Source organism: Diorhabda sublineata, chromosome 9 (assembly GCF_026230105.1).
Source record: "Diorhabda sublineata isolate icDioSubl1.1 chromosome 9, icDioSubl1.1, whole genome shotgun sequence".
Taxonomy (NCBI): Eukaryota; Metazoa; Arthropoda; class Insecta; order Coleoptera; family Chrysomelidae; genus Diorhabda; species Diorhabda sublineata.
This window is the reverse complement of record NC_079482.1, coordinates 9,037,365-9,056,652: the sequence shown is the minus strand read 5'-3', so window position 1 is coordinate 9,056,652 and position 19,288 is coordinate 9,037,365. Positions and strand designations below refer to the sequence as shown.

Here is a 19,288-nt window from a genome sequence, read left to right as displayed (position 1 = left end):
TTATCACACTCCGTTGTATTTATTATACATTATTAATGAAGTGTATGAAATAAGAATACTCAATTTGTCCTTCGAAAAAACCAAACCAGTCACGGACACATTAAAATTTTGAATTTCGATATTCGCCTGATTATTCGCTTTCGCCTCGGCAGTGTCAAAAAATATTTTATTTCTTCTCATACTCATCGCTATTTACAAATTCTTATTTTGACTGACAATTATCAAAATGTATAAATACTTTTTATGTAAAAATTCCAATTGTTGCTGGCCGAAATCCGGCTAGAAGGACCGTGACTACATTTTCTTTTCGAAGGACTAATTAAGAGAATATATTATTATAATAAATATGATACAACGGAGCATGACACTTCCTTGTTCATTTGTTGCTTTCGTCTATATCTCTCTGCTTTGTATCGCCCATTAAATAAATCTTACGCTTTCGCATGAAAACTTAGTTGCGCTAATGTACAATAAGACGCTAACATCTTTTCCCTTAAAGGCCGATACACCAACTTGACTTAACGTTTGCCATTGCGTTAGCGGGTGACGTTTGCCGTTTGACATATATTGACCCTATTTATAAACTTGACGTTGCTGCCGTTAACCTAAAAATTTTGTTATTCTTTTTGACGAGTGTACTACTTTTTGTTTTCGTAATATTTTTATGTTTTTGTTTGTAATCTGGTATTCATGGATTATATGATGAAGAGTTTTTTATTGAAAGCATTAGGTAAAATCACGTGACTAACGCAAACGGATGTGATTAGATCTTTTCTAATGCTACGAAAGTTGCCAAAATTCGTTTATGTTGAAAGTCACCAACGGCAGACCGATCGAAACTCGGCGACGTCAAACCGCAACTATAAATGGTGTTATGCATTTCAATGTTGTTAATTTAATACCAAACGTCAACGGCAACGACAAACGGAAAGTCAAGTCTATGAATCGACCTTAATTCTTTGAGATTTGTAGACTTGTCGAAAAATATTTGTTATGTAACCTAAAAAAATTATTTGGTGATTTGGGAGGTCCATTTGTTGCACAACGTGACAAAATAATTTCATTATCAGAAGTATTTTCGAAATTATTCTGTTCCTCGCGATTACTGTGAATAATACTACAATCTTCAACCATAGGGATGATTTGCTAAAATTTCCTCCTTTATCTTGGTAGCATCCACCGCCACAAATTATGTTTTCTATACGAAGGATCAAAAATATTTCAATTGGTATTGTCCTTGATAAAAATTTGTATTTTTTTTGTACTTCAGGATTGGTTTCCAAATCCAGTGAAATAGTCAAATTTATTTCAATTTATTTCAACGTTCTATTGAAACTTCCACTGGTAGATTGGAGTAAGTTGTTTATGTTTAATCTAGCTTTCATTTCCTTTTCCATCATATATTGATGGCCGATCGAATACAAAATCAGTAACATGAGACTCGAGAAAAACAAACACTTCAATAGTGCATGATTTATCAATGTCATCAAATAAATTTTTCAACCTCGTGGAAGCAGCTGAACCTGGCCACTTTCCTTTTTTAGGGCATAAGATGTAATACTGAGAATCAGCAATTAAAACAATCTTGAAATCCCACGAAATGTAGCGTAAATTTTTCTTGAATAGTTCTTTCTCAACATCGATGTTTACTGCTATTTTTCCTGATATACCCTCACAATATTTGAATTGTAATAATCAAGCTATCAACTAACTTGTGAATCATAAATGTGGTTACAAGGTTAAGCGCTTTCACCAATAAAATTGAACCCTCTCTAAAAACTATCAATCCAAAACTAATTTTAACGATGAATAATGTAAGAGAAAAGCTAAGTGGCCAAACAAACTGATGTACTGTAGACACTTATTGATATTCCATACCGTTTATATTAATGTATGATAAACTTAAAGAACGAGCAATGAGACGTGTTTTTCAAAGTAATAAATGTGGTTTCGGAATCGACGGATTTAATAAAGATTGGACGTTTCATTTGAAGAATAAAAATAGTACCTCTATTATTTCTTTTTTATTCTTCTAAATTTTCTTGATTTTAGGTCTCTTCTGTTTTGAAATTAGTTTTTTTAATAATTTTCTATAGACAGAGAAGAAATTGAAGATCTCCTTGCTCAAAATCTTATGTGAATGTTCAATGTGTTAGAGGTGAACGAAGGAACAATCAAATTTAATTACTTAAATTAAATTCGTGATTTAGACTGAGAATAATTTGTATCGAAATGGTGCCGAAAAAACTTACAATTGAACATAAGGACAATTGAAAAACGTGTGTATTTACTATATGGGGAGGTGTGTCGATTGCCAAAAATCCTGATTTGACTCCTTGCGATTCTTTCCTTTTTCCGAATTTAGACTATATGTCAAAAGGATGTCATTTTTAAACCCTGGCAGACTAGTTATAATAACAGTTGAAGACAGCGTTTTTGCTAAGAAAAGTAACAGCGATAACCCCTTAAAAGTAATCCTTGGGAATTGTTGTTACCTCTCTTAAAATAAAATATAAGATGTAGTTATTGATAAATCAGTCACATGTTTTATAAATGTTAATCAGAAATAAAGATATAAGAAAAACATATTGTCCAAAGAACGTATTAATGAAAGAGAAACTGTGAATGAATACTTCCAATAATTTATACAACTTTTTATTGTTTAAAACTAAAAATGTTACTCTAGAATGAGAAAATAACGTTCATATTACACAAACTATTGAATGCATTTTTGTAAGCTAATCATTTCTGAATCATCCAATCAAATATTTTAGGAATGATTGAATATAAAAGTATAATACTTGCTTACTAAGTATTGTTTTCTTTGTTATAAAAATAATTAAACATTTTCAATTTAATTGTCTAAAGAAAATGTTAATTTGTTTTTTAATAACCAACTGTATCATCCTGTAATAAAATAAATATATTTACAGCATGTCTAAGCACATGGTCGTAAAATAAATTGAGAAAGAGTATGGCACATGTCGATGTCGTAGAAGAAATATTAAGGGTTACTTAATGTCATTTATGTTGGAGGAGTGGCATATTTAACTTAGTGTAAATATACCTACCACAATTTTTCTTGGAATTATAATTAATGTTGAAGTGAATCGTTATTAATTAGTTTCAGAAAAGTATGAGGTTCTAATAGTGTTTATTTTTATGCATCTATTTAGGAGTCTCCATGCTTCGAATATTAATTTGGAACAAAAAAAATTCAATTTAAGAAGACGAAATATTTGATAAAAATTAAAACTTTTGCACCCATATAGCTACATTGCTATATTAATCTATAAAGGTGTATTATTGTTTTCAAAAACACTATCTAAGCTTTCAAAATTGAAAAAACTATCAGGGAAGTTGTAGGGAATACAATATTCTGGTGATTATTTCCAGAAGTATTAATAGAATATTCAAAAGATTATGCTTTGACAACAGGTTCAGAATACCAAGATGAGACAATTGAAAGGGTGATACACCCATAAAGACGGAAGTATCATGGGAAACGAAGGGGTTAATGTCGGAGTAGTGTTGTCTTATCTAAAGCATAGCTTTTCGGTACGGAAGAAATAAAAAGGAAGAAATGTAACTATCCCACAGGCAACTAAACAGCATTAAACACACTCAATTTTGTAAAGGTCATTTCTTAGTTAGTATGAGTTTGTCTGGGTACATTTGAACACGCAGGGTGATCGTAGTTAAGCCATGGTCCATGGTAACAAGATTCACCAGCTCGAAGACAAATAAAACAGTATCATAATAGCCAAAGTTCATAGCAGAGCTGATAACTAAAGACGATAAGATGGTAAAAACTGTTTTGAGTTAACATGAAGCTGTAGAGCTCTTTCTATGTCACTGGTAGAATTTAAGAAAGTGTGGTTATCGATACTTAACTTGAGAAAGTCACTAGCAAGAATCTACATGAGCTCCTTGACGAGAATATTCATGTTCATTCTTTGACTACAATGTAAAATTGTTAAAAAATGTATCCAATAATAAATTGTTGGATGCATTTGAGAGCATTGAAATTGCTAGATGTAAGAGTAGCCTAAATAGGGACAAAGGCTCAATTCCTTACAGCCCACTCTATAGTTTAGTGGCCAAGGAGATTTTTCCCGCCGGAACTAATTTTCTCGGGAGAGGGTTTATTGGTGGAAAAATTTAGTATAAAACAGGTAAGTCAAGTTTACCTTCAGTCTCTGAAGACGATAACTTGGTTATCGAAACGCGCGTCAGACGGTGTAATTGTAAGAGCTGAAGAATTTAATGTAGTTGTGGAAAAAAGGGACAATGTCCTTACTTATTTTCAAAAAAATGGGAACAATTGATATAAACTGTCCTATTGTCGACTTATTTCTCTAAAAAGCGGAGCAGAAACTATCTACAATGGAGTAATAATACACAAAAATTATTTCAGAATTACATAAATTCATTACTAGTTTCAAATATTAAAATAATAGTAATAGGATACTTGCATGATTTGAGAAAAAAATAATTTTTGATAGTTTATATACTATATATATATATATATATATATATATATATTTATATATATATATATATATATATATATATATATATATATATATTTATATATATATATATATAAACTATATATATATATATATAAATATATATATAATATTTATAAAGAAAAAAAAATATTGAAAATTCAAAAAAAAAATTTTTTAGGTAGCTAAACATTTCAGTAAGGCCACTGACGTCATAGATAGATAGATAGATAGACGAATATACTACGTCGTTTTGACGATCCTGCGAGATGTAGTTATTTTTATTGCTAGGATCATTTTAATGCAATTAAGATTCAAATGTAACTTTATTTAATATTGTATAGTAATTAAGTTTATTATGCTTTCAATTTTTAACGTGATCATGTAAGAACTTAGCCTAAAAAAGATTTATTGACTTCATTCTTATATATAGAAAAATGTTTTATTTATACGTAACTAATAAATAAAAACAATATTATAACAGCACTCGCTACATTGGCATGTTTTCTAAATTTTATTTATTTTTAAATTTTAATACTCTTCTTTAGTTGAAAATTTGAAATTTTTACGATTTTCAATGGAATATTTAGATATTATTTTTTTACTTTTAATCAAATATTTTCTTTCTGACATTATTTCATATCAAGAACCTATTATTGAAATAATTCTATAAAAATATCGTTTGATATCGAAGAAACTTTGTCGTCAAACCCTATATAAACTATTTGTCTGAAATATCATTGTTAACAGAGTGAAGATCAGTGAATGAGAATACGTTCAAAACTATACAAAATTATTCAAGACTAATGAACACTAATGAACTTCATCTACTCAAACTATTCACAGAAAAAATTCTCCCATTCCAATTATAACGAATTTCAAATGGAAAAGTTCGTTGCCATCATAGCATTCGTACAAGTATTGATCCAATTAATTTTGGAGTTTTGGGATTGGTAGTCAATAATGAACTAGACCAATACACATCAAATACGTCTGACTAGCTAATGTATTTTTTCGATAATTAAATAAATGGGATTATATAAACGCAATAGTATACGTATTATTCCAGACCAGAAAGAATGAAAATTCTGCGGTTATTTACTGTCAAATTTAAATATTGAAACGTATGTTAAATTAGACAATATGATTAAAATGCTGAATTTATAAGAGATAGAGCTATCATATCAATCTATTTTCGTAGAATTTAAATATAAAAATTATATTTTAATATTGTTCATTATATTACAACATTTTAACAATAACAAATAACAAATTTCTTAGTTACTAAATCCAACTGCAATTTCTTTCTTATTCATAGATCCACTATTGAGCAGTTTCTTAGAAGATCCTGAGAAAGGAATAACATCTTGCGATTTGAAAATATAATACATTCAACTTTCTTGTAAAAAGTAAAAAACTAAAAAAAAAGTAAAAAGATTATTTGATACTTCATTTGAAAAATATATTCATTATCTGTTTAATGGTGAGCGAGACTGATCTTAGTCTTGCAGTCGTAATTTTAGTCATGTAGAAAAGGCAAGCTTAAGAGAAGCTTAAGATCCGTGAGACCAAGAAACCAAGACCAAGGCTGAGGAGTTATGCAAAACCAAGACCGGATAAGCAAGAGACTATTTGGTCTTGCGGTTTTTATGTCGTGTTCTTCAGTTATATACGTTTTTTTTTTCAAACTCTTCTTAAGGATATTTGTAACTGTATTCAAATGTTTGATGCTGGATAAATTCATTAAAACTGTACATACTATTTACACTAACACTACACCAACACTCACAATTACATCTTATCACTATCATTATTAAAAATTTAAACTCAAAACTCAAAATCTTCAAAATGGTACACTCCCCTGATACTGAGGTTAACACAACAATATGTTTTCCATGTAAAGATGTTCCACTACACTTTCTGTTTTCTACATTATTATATTGCAGGAATATTCAGAAGAATAATCAAAATCGATACTTTGGTGTTTAATGGAATGGGTACCGACATCTTTAGAAAGGTTACATTGAAAAAAACTTAATAATAAAACAAGTAGATGTGTTGTAAAAGAGAAGAAGATTTTAGTCTAATTAATAAAATATTCATAGTCACATCGGTCTCAGTGGAGTAAAGGGCTGTAGGTGTTTCAGTAGCTGTGGTAAAATAATGAGATCGCTGTCCTTATACGTAGACTTGTGTGTTTCCTCCAATTTTGTTGACGAGGGCTCTCAATTTTCTTCTGTTTTAACTGTTTCTGTAGCCTCTTTCCATGCACATGCATCTTTCAGATGAAGCGCGACTAACAACGTTACGAAACACAGTGCGCCTAACCGATAATTAACTAACTATAAGCAACTAACACACAAAAAATAATAAATTTGCATAACTCGATTTCCTGGTTATTTAAATTGCTCAGTTAATTTTATTAATTACTAATTATAACTATATTATTGTAGGTGACTATAAAAATTTTTCACTGTACTTGTATCTTAGTATTTATTTATTTCGAAAGAAAAAAAAAATTAGTGATCATCTGGTAGTAATGGTAAGAACTAACTGCGTGAGTTATAACCTATATTATCACTCGTTCAAAAATACTATTAATTTATTTCCTTCATAATTATAATTAATTATAGAGACATGTCAGACAACAAGTTCATTTGAAATAATGTAGAAAGAACGGCGGTAAACAACATACACTACGCGTTAGCTGATTAATGTCAATGTCAGGTTCAACGGGAAGTAGACTGAATCGAATTTTGTTTTTGTTGACGCCTGGCAACTGTCAATCTTCAGCATGCTATTATTCTGTACTTTTTACGACTAATCGAATAGAAAATATTATATTCCTAACAGACACTTTAGAAAAATAATTTAAAAATTACGACGAAAACAAATTAAAATCGACTGTAGGTCTCCATAATCGTGCTTCAAAATCTACTCCTTTCGAGCCAAATTCGGTCGATTACAACGAATTGCTCCACTTAAACGCCTTAAAACGTCAGAGTAGTACTCCCTCTGAGACGGGGACGAATTTATTTAAATTTTTGACCAAATTTGACGTGGTTTTATTTCAATTCATTCACTAGTATAGCACCAATCGCTAGTTTGTTGGATGTTTAGATGTCATATTCATGAACTCAAATCTCGTCCCAAGTAATGGTGGTACGTAGTCAAGGATCTCTTCTGCGACATCTGCTCGGCGTTGTTTTCACAAAAAAATCGAGTCTTTTGGTATGAGTATTGCATTGACACGTTATTTACCCAAAGCATAAATGAAAACATATTGAGTCGTTGAGAAGTTGAGAGCCTCTAGTATCTTTTGGATACTACCAGCACGATGATTCTTGAGCACCATTTTCTTATCTTCTTTTAAGTGTTAGCGACCTTCACTGAATACTTCATGTCACTCAAATACTTGCGTTCTCAATAAATATAGACTTTAGAAAATATCTATGCAACATGGTCAATGGTTCCATAGCCGCAATTCCATTGGAAACACGCATCGCATCGCAAACAAACAGTTGACAGATAGAAACTAATTATTCAATTTGAAAAACAGCTTATCTAATTAAACTGGAATTTCTGAAACTGTCGGTGATATTCATACTAAACACACTGTTTACACTACCACTACACCAACACTCACAATTACACTGTCTATTACACTTTATTCAGAGACCGAAGGTAAACTGTTTACCTTTAGTCTCTTAAGACGATAATTTGGTTATCGAAACGTGCGTCAGACAGTGTAATTGTGAGTGTTGGTTTAGTTGTTATGTAAACAGTGTGTTCAGTAAGCTTATCAACCAGTTTTTACGTCAAAATACCGGTGTTGGCTTTTATTGATTTTTTCCGATAGTTCGATTATTTTATTTTTTTTTTTTTATTTTATAACGTTAAGAGAACTTCATAGATACTTTTTAGAGCTGTTTCATCACCTGAAGCTGAGTATTTCTGCAGTTTGCTTATCAAACTCTTAGGTTTGTTAATCAAAGATAAGTGAATAGTTTTTAAAAGTGGCAAAGTGATGATCAAGTAGCTTCTGAATGATGTAAGAACAAACTAAGTGTTAGATCGAGTTGACTCTTTTTCATTAAGTGAAAAGAGCTCCAGTTAGAATCCTGCTCATTAGCTCATCAGGTTCCAATATCTTGCTTTCAAATTATTTTCACTAAATTTCGCACTTCTTGAGTAGCAGCTCTTTAAGAAGTCTTTTTGCAATAAAATTGGGAATAGTTAATCAAATCTAAAATCAAATAAATAACTTCACTTTATTGTACACATATACGAATACTGAGGGGAAAAGCACATGTTTACTCCAAAGTGGTTATTTTGAAATGGGCACTAGTTGATTTTGATAATTCTTTAAATTGCTCAATTGAGATATGGCGCTCAAATTTCATATGATCAGCAAAAAATGGAAATTTGGGAAAAACATTTTGGCGATTAGATTTACGGTAGCGGTTTAAATTCACTAGTTTGGGTCGAGTTTGATTAAACCATGTATATATCAAGAGTTTATGATATATTATTTACTATATATTTTCCTAAAAATTTTCTAAATTTGATTAGTATTTCCAATCGTAATTTTTAAATGGTAATACTGCCATTTTGACCAATCAATGCATTCTTGTGGATTTCTGTTGAATAAACTCACCTAAAAAACTGACTTTGCTAAATAGTACATAGTTTTCAATTCCAAAACATTTGTTATGTGAATAAAATGAATCACAATCAATTGTAGTCGTTCTCTATAAATATTGTAAATCATATTAGAACTTATCAGATAAAATTAATTGAATTTGGATTACTTTATATTTTAATATTACGATAAAATTGATCGCTTCAAATTTTTCTAATTTTATTTCTTCCTAAGCTTCGTTTGGTTTTTAGGATAACGACTTTAATTTCGTTTGAAATAAGTTTTCAAAGAAATTGAGAAACGTGAAGTGTTCCTGAACCTTTTGATGTCGTTTCCATGGAAATAACTACATAAATTAAAGGAATTCGCTTTGTTCGTTCGTAAACTTTGTTAATACCCATAAATTTGACGAAAACTGTAGGTTTTGAAAATATCATACAAATATGACTACCACTATTTTCGAAAGTTCTATGTGTTTTTATCGTTTCCACCTCTCGGAAGTGGAGAGAGGGTTACGAACATACCACTTAAGTTGTGTCATTCAAAGTTCTTTATCATTATTTCGAAAAAAAATTGGTTCATACTCAAAAAATCAGCAAATATCTAAAATCTAACGGATACTTTATTTTCATGTAATAATACTTCCCATATTAGGAATGTATAAAAAAATTGCGCCTTTCACATAATACTTTATAGAAAATGATAATTTACAACAAACGTATGTGCGCAAATTTATTTTTAGATAATTTCTTTGTGAAGTCAAAGTCAATACACGTGATATTTATTCATATATTCCAAAATGCTGTGGGGAATCAACCGTTTTTTTAAAGGCTAGTAATCAACCCAAATCTATTTGTTTAAAACTGTTCGGTACGACATAACAAACCACACAAATTATGTAATTTCTGTTTTCCTACTAAACAACAACAAAACTATTGAATGTACATGTTTTTAAAAGTGTTTGTACTGAGGTTTAATGATCAAAAAAACGAAAGATTATTCACGTTTTGCAGTTCATTTTTTATGAATGAATCTCCTGCATATTAACAAAACATTTGTTCATTTAGAGGATATATATTATTCCTACAATAAATTACACTAAATAACAGTTTTATGACCTGACAAGCTTTATGTATCACTCACAGGTATTCTGTAACCGTTACACATATACATTTAGAACTCGCATTACATAAAACGTAATATAAATCATTATCACTTTAGTTAGTAAAGTGCCTTTTGCAGTTCCCATAATTTGTAGGGAACTCAGATGTTTTAGATTGTTACTATTGACTCACGAATATTAAAAGTATTGAAACGAAGTCCAGACGTTTTGGGTTTTGTCTGCGTAACAATTCCTAGTGAGCTGAATTTTTGTATACACCTTTATTACGGTGTTGTGATAAAAATGTGAAGAACTGACATCGATATAGTGCCTGTTAAAAAGTTATAAAGGTCAAAAGGTCATGAAAATCAGTTTTTCGCAAATATCTCGAGATATATTACTCGTAGGTCAATAGCGATTATTATAAAAATTGTTCCTATTGAAATTATCAACAAAAAATGTTTCGTTTCCTCACCACATATGAAGTAAAATGCAAGGCGCGTTATATATTTTTTTATTCATCGTCGACATCTTCAGTTTTTCTGTTAGTAATAGTTGCTGACGAAACGTCGAGTTGACAAATTTCTACATCTACATCTTCATAATTTTCATAATTTGTTGATCCTGCGTTTAAGCATGACTGGCCATGAACTTTTGAACTCCTCAATTCAATTTTTGACATCCACATTTGCCGCCACAACCTTTCGTATAATAAAAAAGTAGATCGTCGGGTGCTGGAAGTACGGTCGTTATTGGCTGTAGTGTATTATTTTTCAACTCCCAACCCCTCTGTTCTGGATCAATTTCTCTTCCTAGCCAGGTTTATATCAAATAATATACTCGATAAATATTTTTCTTCTTGGAATATTTGCACTTTTTCTCTTTTTTTCTCTCAATCACTTCAGTCGCATCTTCTTCACAAAGCAAACATAATTTTTTGAAATCAAAAGCGCTCATTCTTTTCATTCGCGGAGATATTGATGTTTCCGGTTCTTTTTGGAGTCGTTTAAAAATCGCAATACTTGTTTTTATAATTTATACAACAATTACTATGTACATTCACGAAATTCACAGTGTTAAAAAATTCAATATTACCATCACCTCTAGCGACACTAGCATTTTTTAATGCTTGTAGACTACAACCAACTCGTCCGATAATGATTCATTACATATAAAACATATATCAGTTCCCAAACCTCTACAGAGTGTTACGTCTCTAGAATAGATAGAGAACTGAAAAAGAGAGAATTACTCATTTTTATTAAATATTATTAAATTTTATACGAATGTATTTTGGAAGCTGATAAATCCAATGAATTTGTTTTTATGTCTGACTCTCATAGAGGGCACTAGTTACACGGTTCGTACTAAGTAGTATTGAACATAACTTTCTCAATACATATTAGATTTATTAAGAAAAATTTCAAATGAACTTAATTAAACATCATTTAATTTTACACCAAAAAGAAACTCTTGATAGAACTCGATAATGTGTACCGTTTTCGAAATATTTAGATTTGGAAATTATGGAGTAATAGACGATACTTGTATGAAGTAATGATGAATGTATTAATTAAACAAAATATCACAGGATGAAAATTTGTAATAAGGTTAATAAAATAAAATAGAATTCAATTAGGGTAGGTGTTCACGAATACACAAGTCTCGTTTTGTCTAAAGAATTCATTAATCTTCTAAACGGTTGGGAGTCAGGTATGAAGTTGACGTTGAATTCTATCTTGAATTTACCTCTGTAGCATAAACTTTTTCTTTAAGATACGATCAAACTGTGTAATCCAAGGGATTAAAATCGCATGACCGAGGAGGTCAATGATTCGGACCTTCTGCACCTCTACCAATCAATCGATTCGGAAAATGATTGCTCAACCAATTACGAGACCTTTTATCAAAGTGCTGTGGAGCTCCATCGTGCATAAAAAATCTTCGCGTTAAATCTTCTAATTTCTCGAATAAGTGATTGCTTAAAAAATCCATATCACCAGTTAAAGTTCCAGGTAGAATGTGATAACCTATTAATTTGTTGCTGTCCAAACAATAATTTTAAATGAGTGTTAGTAATATGAAACCCTTTTGACATGTGAATTCTCATCACACCAGTAGTGTGCATTATGGGAGTTAAACGTACCTTGTCACGTAAAAGTAAACTCGTCCGTAAAAAGATTACATTTTAAAAACTTTGGATGGAGGGCTGTCATTTCTTGTAATTTTTGACAAGAATCCACTCTAACCGGTAAATCGTCTGGAAAGAGCTTTTCTGTAGTGATAAGGATGTAGCTGTTGCTCTTTAAGTATCCTCCAAGTACGTATTTGTTTGTCTTGCCACATTACTTACGCTAACTGTTGGATTTTGATCAACTAGATTAAAAATCATATCTAACTTAACAAATAACAAGGTTTCAGGAATGTAATTTTTATTGACTCAATGTCATAACTATCGATAAATGACAGTTTTCCATTGCCCTATTAGGGGCCTTAGTACGAAAAAAATAACAGTTTGAGTCCCAGGGCCGCAATATATGACCATCAAATTGTTGTTTTTTCATACTAAGGCCTCCAATAGCTAAGTGCTCATACTTATTTAACTTTGAAAAACAAGATGCTAAACCCATTAGACTGAATTTTTCTGAAACGTTACAAGAAACGAAAGCCCTCAGTCCCAATGTTTTTAAATGTATCCGTTTTATCAATGGGGTCTCATTTACAAAAACGACAAAAAATTTTCAATTCACATAATGCTTACTAATTAATAATAATGATAATTAATAACTTTATCAGTAATTTCTACCAGCATCGGTTATTTCTTTATAATTTTCATTCAAAATATTCCGACAACAGTACACAGTATAGAGTTTTATCAACAGTACTGTAGATGTGTATATTTGTTCTTTTTACTGAGCAAACCCCAAATATTTTGCAGTTCTCTCACTTCTTTTTCAGTTTTCTATCTATCCCAGAGACGGTATCACCTTTTTTAAAACACCCTGTATAACATAAGTATATTAGGATGAGGATACGCCTTGATGCACGGTATACAATTTAGTCAATTTCTTAGCGCTCTATTCCGAAAACGGTTGATTTTACAAAAAAATGCAACATACATTTTTTGTAGATAATATTAATAGGAACAATTTTTATAATAACTATTATTGACCACTGAGCAAAAAATAGCGAGATATTGACGAAAAACTCATTTTCGTGACCTTTTGACTTTTATAACTTTTTCAGCCGACACGATATTGTTGTCGATTTTTCACATCTTCATTACAACACCGTAATAAAGGTGTATACAAAAATTCAGCTCACTAGAAATTTTTCCGAAGATTTAAAATGCCTAAAATGACTAATACTACAATTTAGCATCAACTTTCTGATCTATTTAACACAGTGAGGAACTGTCCATCTCAATAGCACCTCTCAGAGCATGAAAAAACTGTATCTATATCTTCTTCACTTAGTGATAAAGGAACTGTAGAGGAAATGACGAACGATGCTTTATTTGTCTTACCGGTATGTTCGAAAGCCTCGTTTCTAATTTCACAGGGTGAACTCAATGACTTAGTATGAGATTCATATCTTAAAAATCGCATTGCAAACTTTTAGCATGGAAATTGAAAGGGTAGAATTTTCTGCAAAAACCATTAAATTTTATAAAAAATCACGGAATTTCATATTCTGCTAGAGGTCAACTTTGTTTAAACGCAGTACCAACATATGAAGTAATCAATCATATGAAAGTATTCCTATTCTTTTAGAGAATATTTCTAATAAAGAAAATAGTTAAGCCATATGTGGAGACGAGATTTTTTTCTATGCTATTCTACGAACTTTTCGGCTCACCTATTATTATATTGTTGCCTTATCTGTGAATGGGACAGCCGAACAGAGATCTTTGCTATATAAAAGAAACAGTGTCCAGTGCTTCAATAGTACTTTCGGGACAAAAAACTTAGTTTACAAACTAATGCTTGCTGCGAAAAAAATTATAGTTTTTCCTTTATACATTACATGAGTGCAAATGAAGAATTTAATGGTATTTCCTCGACATACCTTGCCAAATAGATCCTCCTCTAAAAATTCAAACCCAAAGAGACTAAATTGGTAATTTTAAAGGCACCAGGATATGATTTCATCACTAGTAAGGTACTGCAAAATGTAACCAAGAAGACAATACTGGCACTAACACAAATATTTAATGAAAGTTGGAAAAAATTCCAATTAATTGATCTCATACAGACCTATTTGTCACTTAGCTATTATTTCCAAGCTCCACGAAAAACTTCTGAATGAACCGTTGTTCGTGGATAAAACAAAAAACCTCTGGCGTTCCGCAATGTAGCGTAATTGGAAAGGTACTATACCTGATGTTCATTGCTAACCCATCAACAACCCATCTAGTCATAGTTACAACTTACGCAGATAATACGGTGATTATTGTTTCTCATATTAATTCTCAAGGAGCATCTTCAAATTTTCAACATAATATCAACAAAGTAGAAAAAATAGTTACAGAGATGGAAAATAGAAATAAAAGAGACAACTCCACCCTTATGACATTTACAAAATACAGAGAGATATAACCACCTGTCTTCCTAAACAACTTGCAACAACAAAATACTTTGGTATATATGTGGATAGAAGGTTGGCTTGGCAGAAGCATCTATTCACCGAGAGAAAACAGCTTAAATTGCAACAAATGTACGAGATGATTGACGGACAATCACGATTATCATTCGAAAACAAGCTACTTATATACAAAATCTATATTGACCAATGGCATTTATCTGGGGGCGCAGTCAGTAACTCGACCCTAGAGATTCTATAAGGCTTTCAAAATAAAAATGTTGAGGACCATAGCAGCCAGTTTATGGTATGGTTAACAAAATAATAAAAAGACTTCGAAGTGCCCAGCATCAAAGAAGAAAGCAGCAAATACAGCAATAAATATGAAGAAAGATTTAGTGAGCACCTAAACCTGTTTACTAGTGAACTGTTCAATACCCGTGGTGAAATGCGCAGATTGAAGCATTTCAAACCAACCGACTTACCCTCCTTAGTTAGTTTTCAAAAGAGAGTTTTTCACTGGAAATCCTCCCTACATATCGTCATATTTACCAATGTCATAATTTGAACTTACTGTTCAATAAAATACACAGATTGTTAAATAAATTGGATTCACATAATATTAGAATTAGAATAGAAATTATTCATAAAGTCATTAATTTGGAATGAAAAATAGTTTTTGTATCCCAAATAAAAATTTCCAAGGCTCGGCGAAGCCAAAATTGAATTTTGGGTTCACAAATAAGACCATTCATTATATGAGAAACTTTTGATAATATTAATTATGTTTCTGGAAATATAAAGCTGCCAATTATAAATAAATAGATCTCATAAAATCAACTTTTTGGATTCGCGTCTCGATTGTAGAATCTAAATTATAAAAGTCAAAAAATTGAATTTTCCTATACTTTACAGATCATTTCATAAAGAACATTAGTTTGAGCAAATACAAAAATACATGTAGATGAGAAAAGTAACTATTTGCCGGCACCGATTTAACGTTCACAGCCGACAATTCAATACCACAATGTAATTCATTTTGCGTTGTCAAGTCACGGACCATTTTGACGTTTTTCCAAAGGGTTGCGAAGTAAATTGAATTACCAATCATTATCTAAAATTTAATTATCAATTTACTGTAGTTAATTTTGATATTTTGTAACGAACATTCAGTTGTCTGTGTTAATCGATAATCCGGTTGTAGATCCGAAAATATTTTCCGGTTTCTCCGTGTCGAGTCCTAATAAAAATGGCTGTCGACGCCCGTCACCAACCTAACTACATTAGCATTGCTAGTACTACAATTAATTTATGAATACCGCATCCTATCCTGTTTTTATTAAATAAAAACTATTAATTGAGAGAATTAATTAAAAAACAGGACATCTCCATTTGCATTTTTTGAAAATTGCTTGCGGAAAAAAAGTAAATCATTTCTAAATAATTATTTTACCGGGTCGTATTATTTAAAAGATTGTTTCAACCACAACGTTTGTTTTAATTGAAAAGATTTTCAACAAGAAAAATTATTAAAAGTGTGTCACTGGGTTAATAACAATTTTATAGTGCAAAGAACATTTCACATGAATGGATAAAAGATAAACTTACCTTTGGCTATTTTTTGCAATATGATGTCCTTGTGCTGTTCATTATAGGGTTCCCCGATGACAATTAGCAGGTAACACCCTGTGAGCGGACTAGGAGGCGGTGGAGGCCCACCTTTATCTCCTCCATCACCCGACACCCCGTTAGCACTCTCCATACCCTGTAGTTCACAGCCCCAAATACAAATTAGCAAAAATTATTTGGTATAGATTGAATATCAGTTAGCGCCGACCCTGTATAGGGCCACGGTGTGCCCCAGAGCCCCTGTAACTCGCGAATGACGGCCTGTACGCTGCGCTATGCAGTAGCTGGGGCGGTGCGACCCCCCACCTTCCCCTTCAGCAGTCCGTCTCTCTCGACGCGCTCAGCTGACGACGTCGGGGCGCTTATTGCAATGTTGTCGAACTTAAGGGGTACGTCATTGAATTGGATCAAAATTGGTAGGGGAATATTCTGTTATCTATATGAGTATAATCATAATTAGTTAAATTCCATTTCGAAGATCTCCAAGATAGCCACAAATTGTGAAATTAGCGCCATGAGGTAAATTGTGTGCTTTCAAATTTGGTACCTTTATATTATATAGATTCTACAAATGAAATTGGAATATTTGTATGTAAATATCCTAATCTTAAAAAATAAATATACATGGTGTTTTAAAAGAAGCTGCTACGTATCTTGAATATGTTTATAAATTCAACTTTCATAGACGGCTATAGTTGAACATGATTCAATTTGACATCAAAATTGGTGAATCTCAATATTGTCGTTTTCAGAATATTTTGATTTAAAAATTATGAAGTGATAATCGATACTGGTATAAGGTAATAATCAAGTTATTTAATTGACCTTTATTTGTCGCGTAAATGAGACCTCATCAATAAAACGGTTACATTTTAAAAAATTGACGTTGAGGGGTTTCCTTCCTGGTAACGTTTTACAAAAATCCATTAATCGGTATACTCCAAGTTTGCCAAAGAGAACTGTCTGTTTCCTAGAAGATACGTACGAAGTAAAAAGACATTTAGAGCCATTGAACGGTATTATTTAGTAATAGAGAATATGATTAAAAAATGAGCTCTAGTACAATGATTCAAAGTGGTGGACGGGATCCGGCGAAAGCGAACAAAAACACAACGACGTAATATGAAGAGAATCATAAAAAATCATACCAAAACATATGCAGAAGAAAAAATTCTTTTCCCCATAATTAAATAATTTTCCCAAGCTGCTGACATGGAAAATAATGATGAAACCGATAGTGACGATGATGGGGGTATTGATGAAGGAGTAAATAGTGAAGGCCAAGAACAAATAGCGCCTACTACACCTAAAGAGATAGAGAAAATTATTAAAAAAATATATTCAGCTAGAAGACTCCTACCTGAGAAAGTTAACAAGAAAGCGAATAATCAAAGCTCCAACTGAGCTGGTTGCATTTGCAGACGACACTGCAATAGCTGTTAAAGAATCAATTGGAGAAGGGGTCAAGAATCTTCAAAATTCAATAGATGTCTTGAGTAACAGATAATTAAAATTGATGAACAAAAATCTGCCAACATCAAGTGTACTTATAAAAATATAAATAATCTCTCACTTACATTGAACAATAAGATTATCCTATATAAGAAAACGGTCACATATCTAGGCCTACATCTGGATAGCAAACATAATTGGCAGTATCTTAATAATAAGAAGTCAGGAAAACTGGAATTAGTATACAAACAAATACTCAAACCGGTATGGACTTTGCTCTGCAACTATTAGGCTAGTGTACTAGTGAAAGTAAGTGCTAAAGAACCCACCGAAAAATACGAAAAATTGTTAATACTCTGTGGTATGTTTGTAATAATAATCCACAGGCCAAAACGCACCAAACCTTTCGAACTTGTGTGAAAAATTACAACCCAGTTCAATAGTTAATCCCCAATGATGAAATGCACATAAACGTAAACCTTTGGGATAGTAAAGTACATAGTAGAATAGATGTAAAATGTCGGTTCATCCTGAGATTAGGTGCATTATTTCTCTCATAAAAAAATTCTCCCTAGAATAACAACTTCAGTATCGAAGAAGTCTATAGAAGTTTATAGCTAATAAAATTTGAAAACATAACAAAAACAAATGTAATTATGTTTTATCTTTTATAGTTTCATCATCCAATTCCATTCATTCAGTTATTTATTAATTAATTTCATTTTTGGAGTGCCTTTCAGTCTATCGATTGGTTTTATTCAGACGTCCTTGGTGTTAGCTATCAACATTATATCGTCTGAAAACAACGGTGCTGTTACCTAATTATTTATAAACTGCTCACCATATTATACTTCGAGTTTTATTAATTTATTGAACACAGTCGTTTCATTCCGCCCATTATATGTATATCTTCATTAATATTTTCTTTTGAAATTAATATACACGTCAGACGATTATGAGAAAAAATTTAATAGGATTTTGACCCCAGTTAATGGTAATATTAGTATTATCTAATAACGGAAGAATATTATAACATATTCAGTTTGGAAATGGTACAGTGGAGGGATGAAAAGGTTGATAATAGGACTTTTCGGAAAATCATGATCGGAAACTAAGATGGATCACGTTCATTGTTGTTCAGAAGTCGTCATATGATATGACACTTTCTACTCTGGCAGGTGTATTAATACGATAAGCTGATGGGTTGTTCCATTTGTCTATAGTTTTTTTATCTCCAAATATGATTTGCTTCCCTGCTTCCCTCAAATGGCTGTATAATATTGAATCTCATGCGCAGCGTCATTTATAGTTTGCGGTTTTTATACTTTTCGATATTTCAGCATAAAAATGACTTAATGAAATTCAACTTTA

At 31.5% G+C, this 19,288-nt stretch overlaps 1 protein-coding gene across 1 annotated transcript in view; it reads right to left on the bottom strand.

Moving 5' to 3' along the window:
- Positions 1-16,723, bottom strand: part of LOC130448614 (microtubule-associated protein futsch) — a 172,264-nt gene extending 155,541 nt beyond the window's left edge. Inside the window, exon 1 of the mRNA XM_056786046.1 lies at positions 16,445-16,723. Coding sequence (XP_056642024.1) covers positions 16,445-16,598 — 154 coding nt within the window. The 5' untranslated portion in view covers positions 16,599-16,723. The remainder of the gene's footprint in view (positions 1-16,444) is intronic.
- Positions 16,724-19,288: the final 2,565 nt, after the last annotated feature.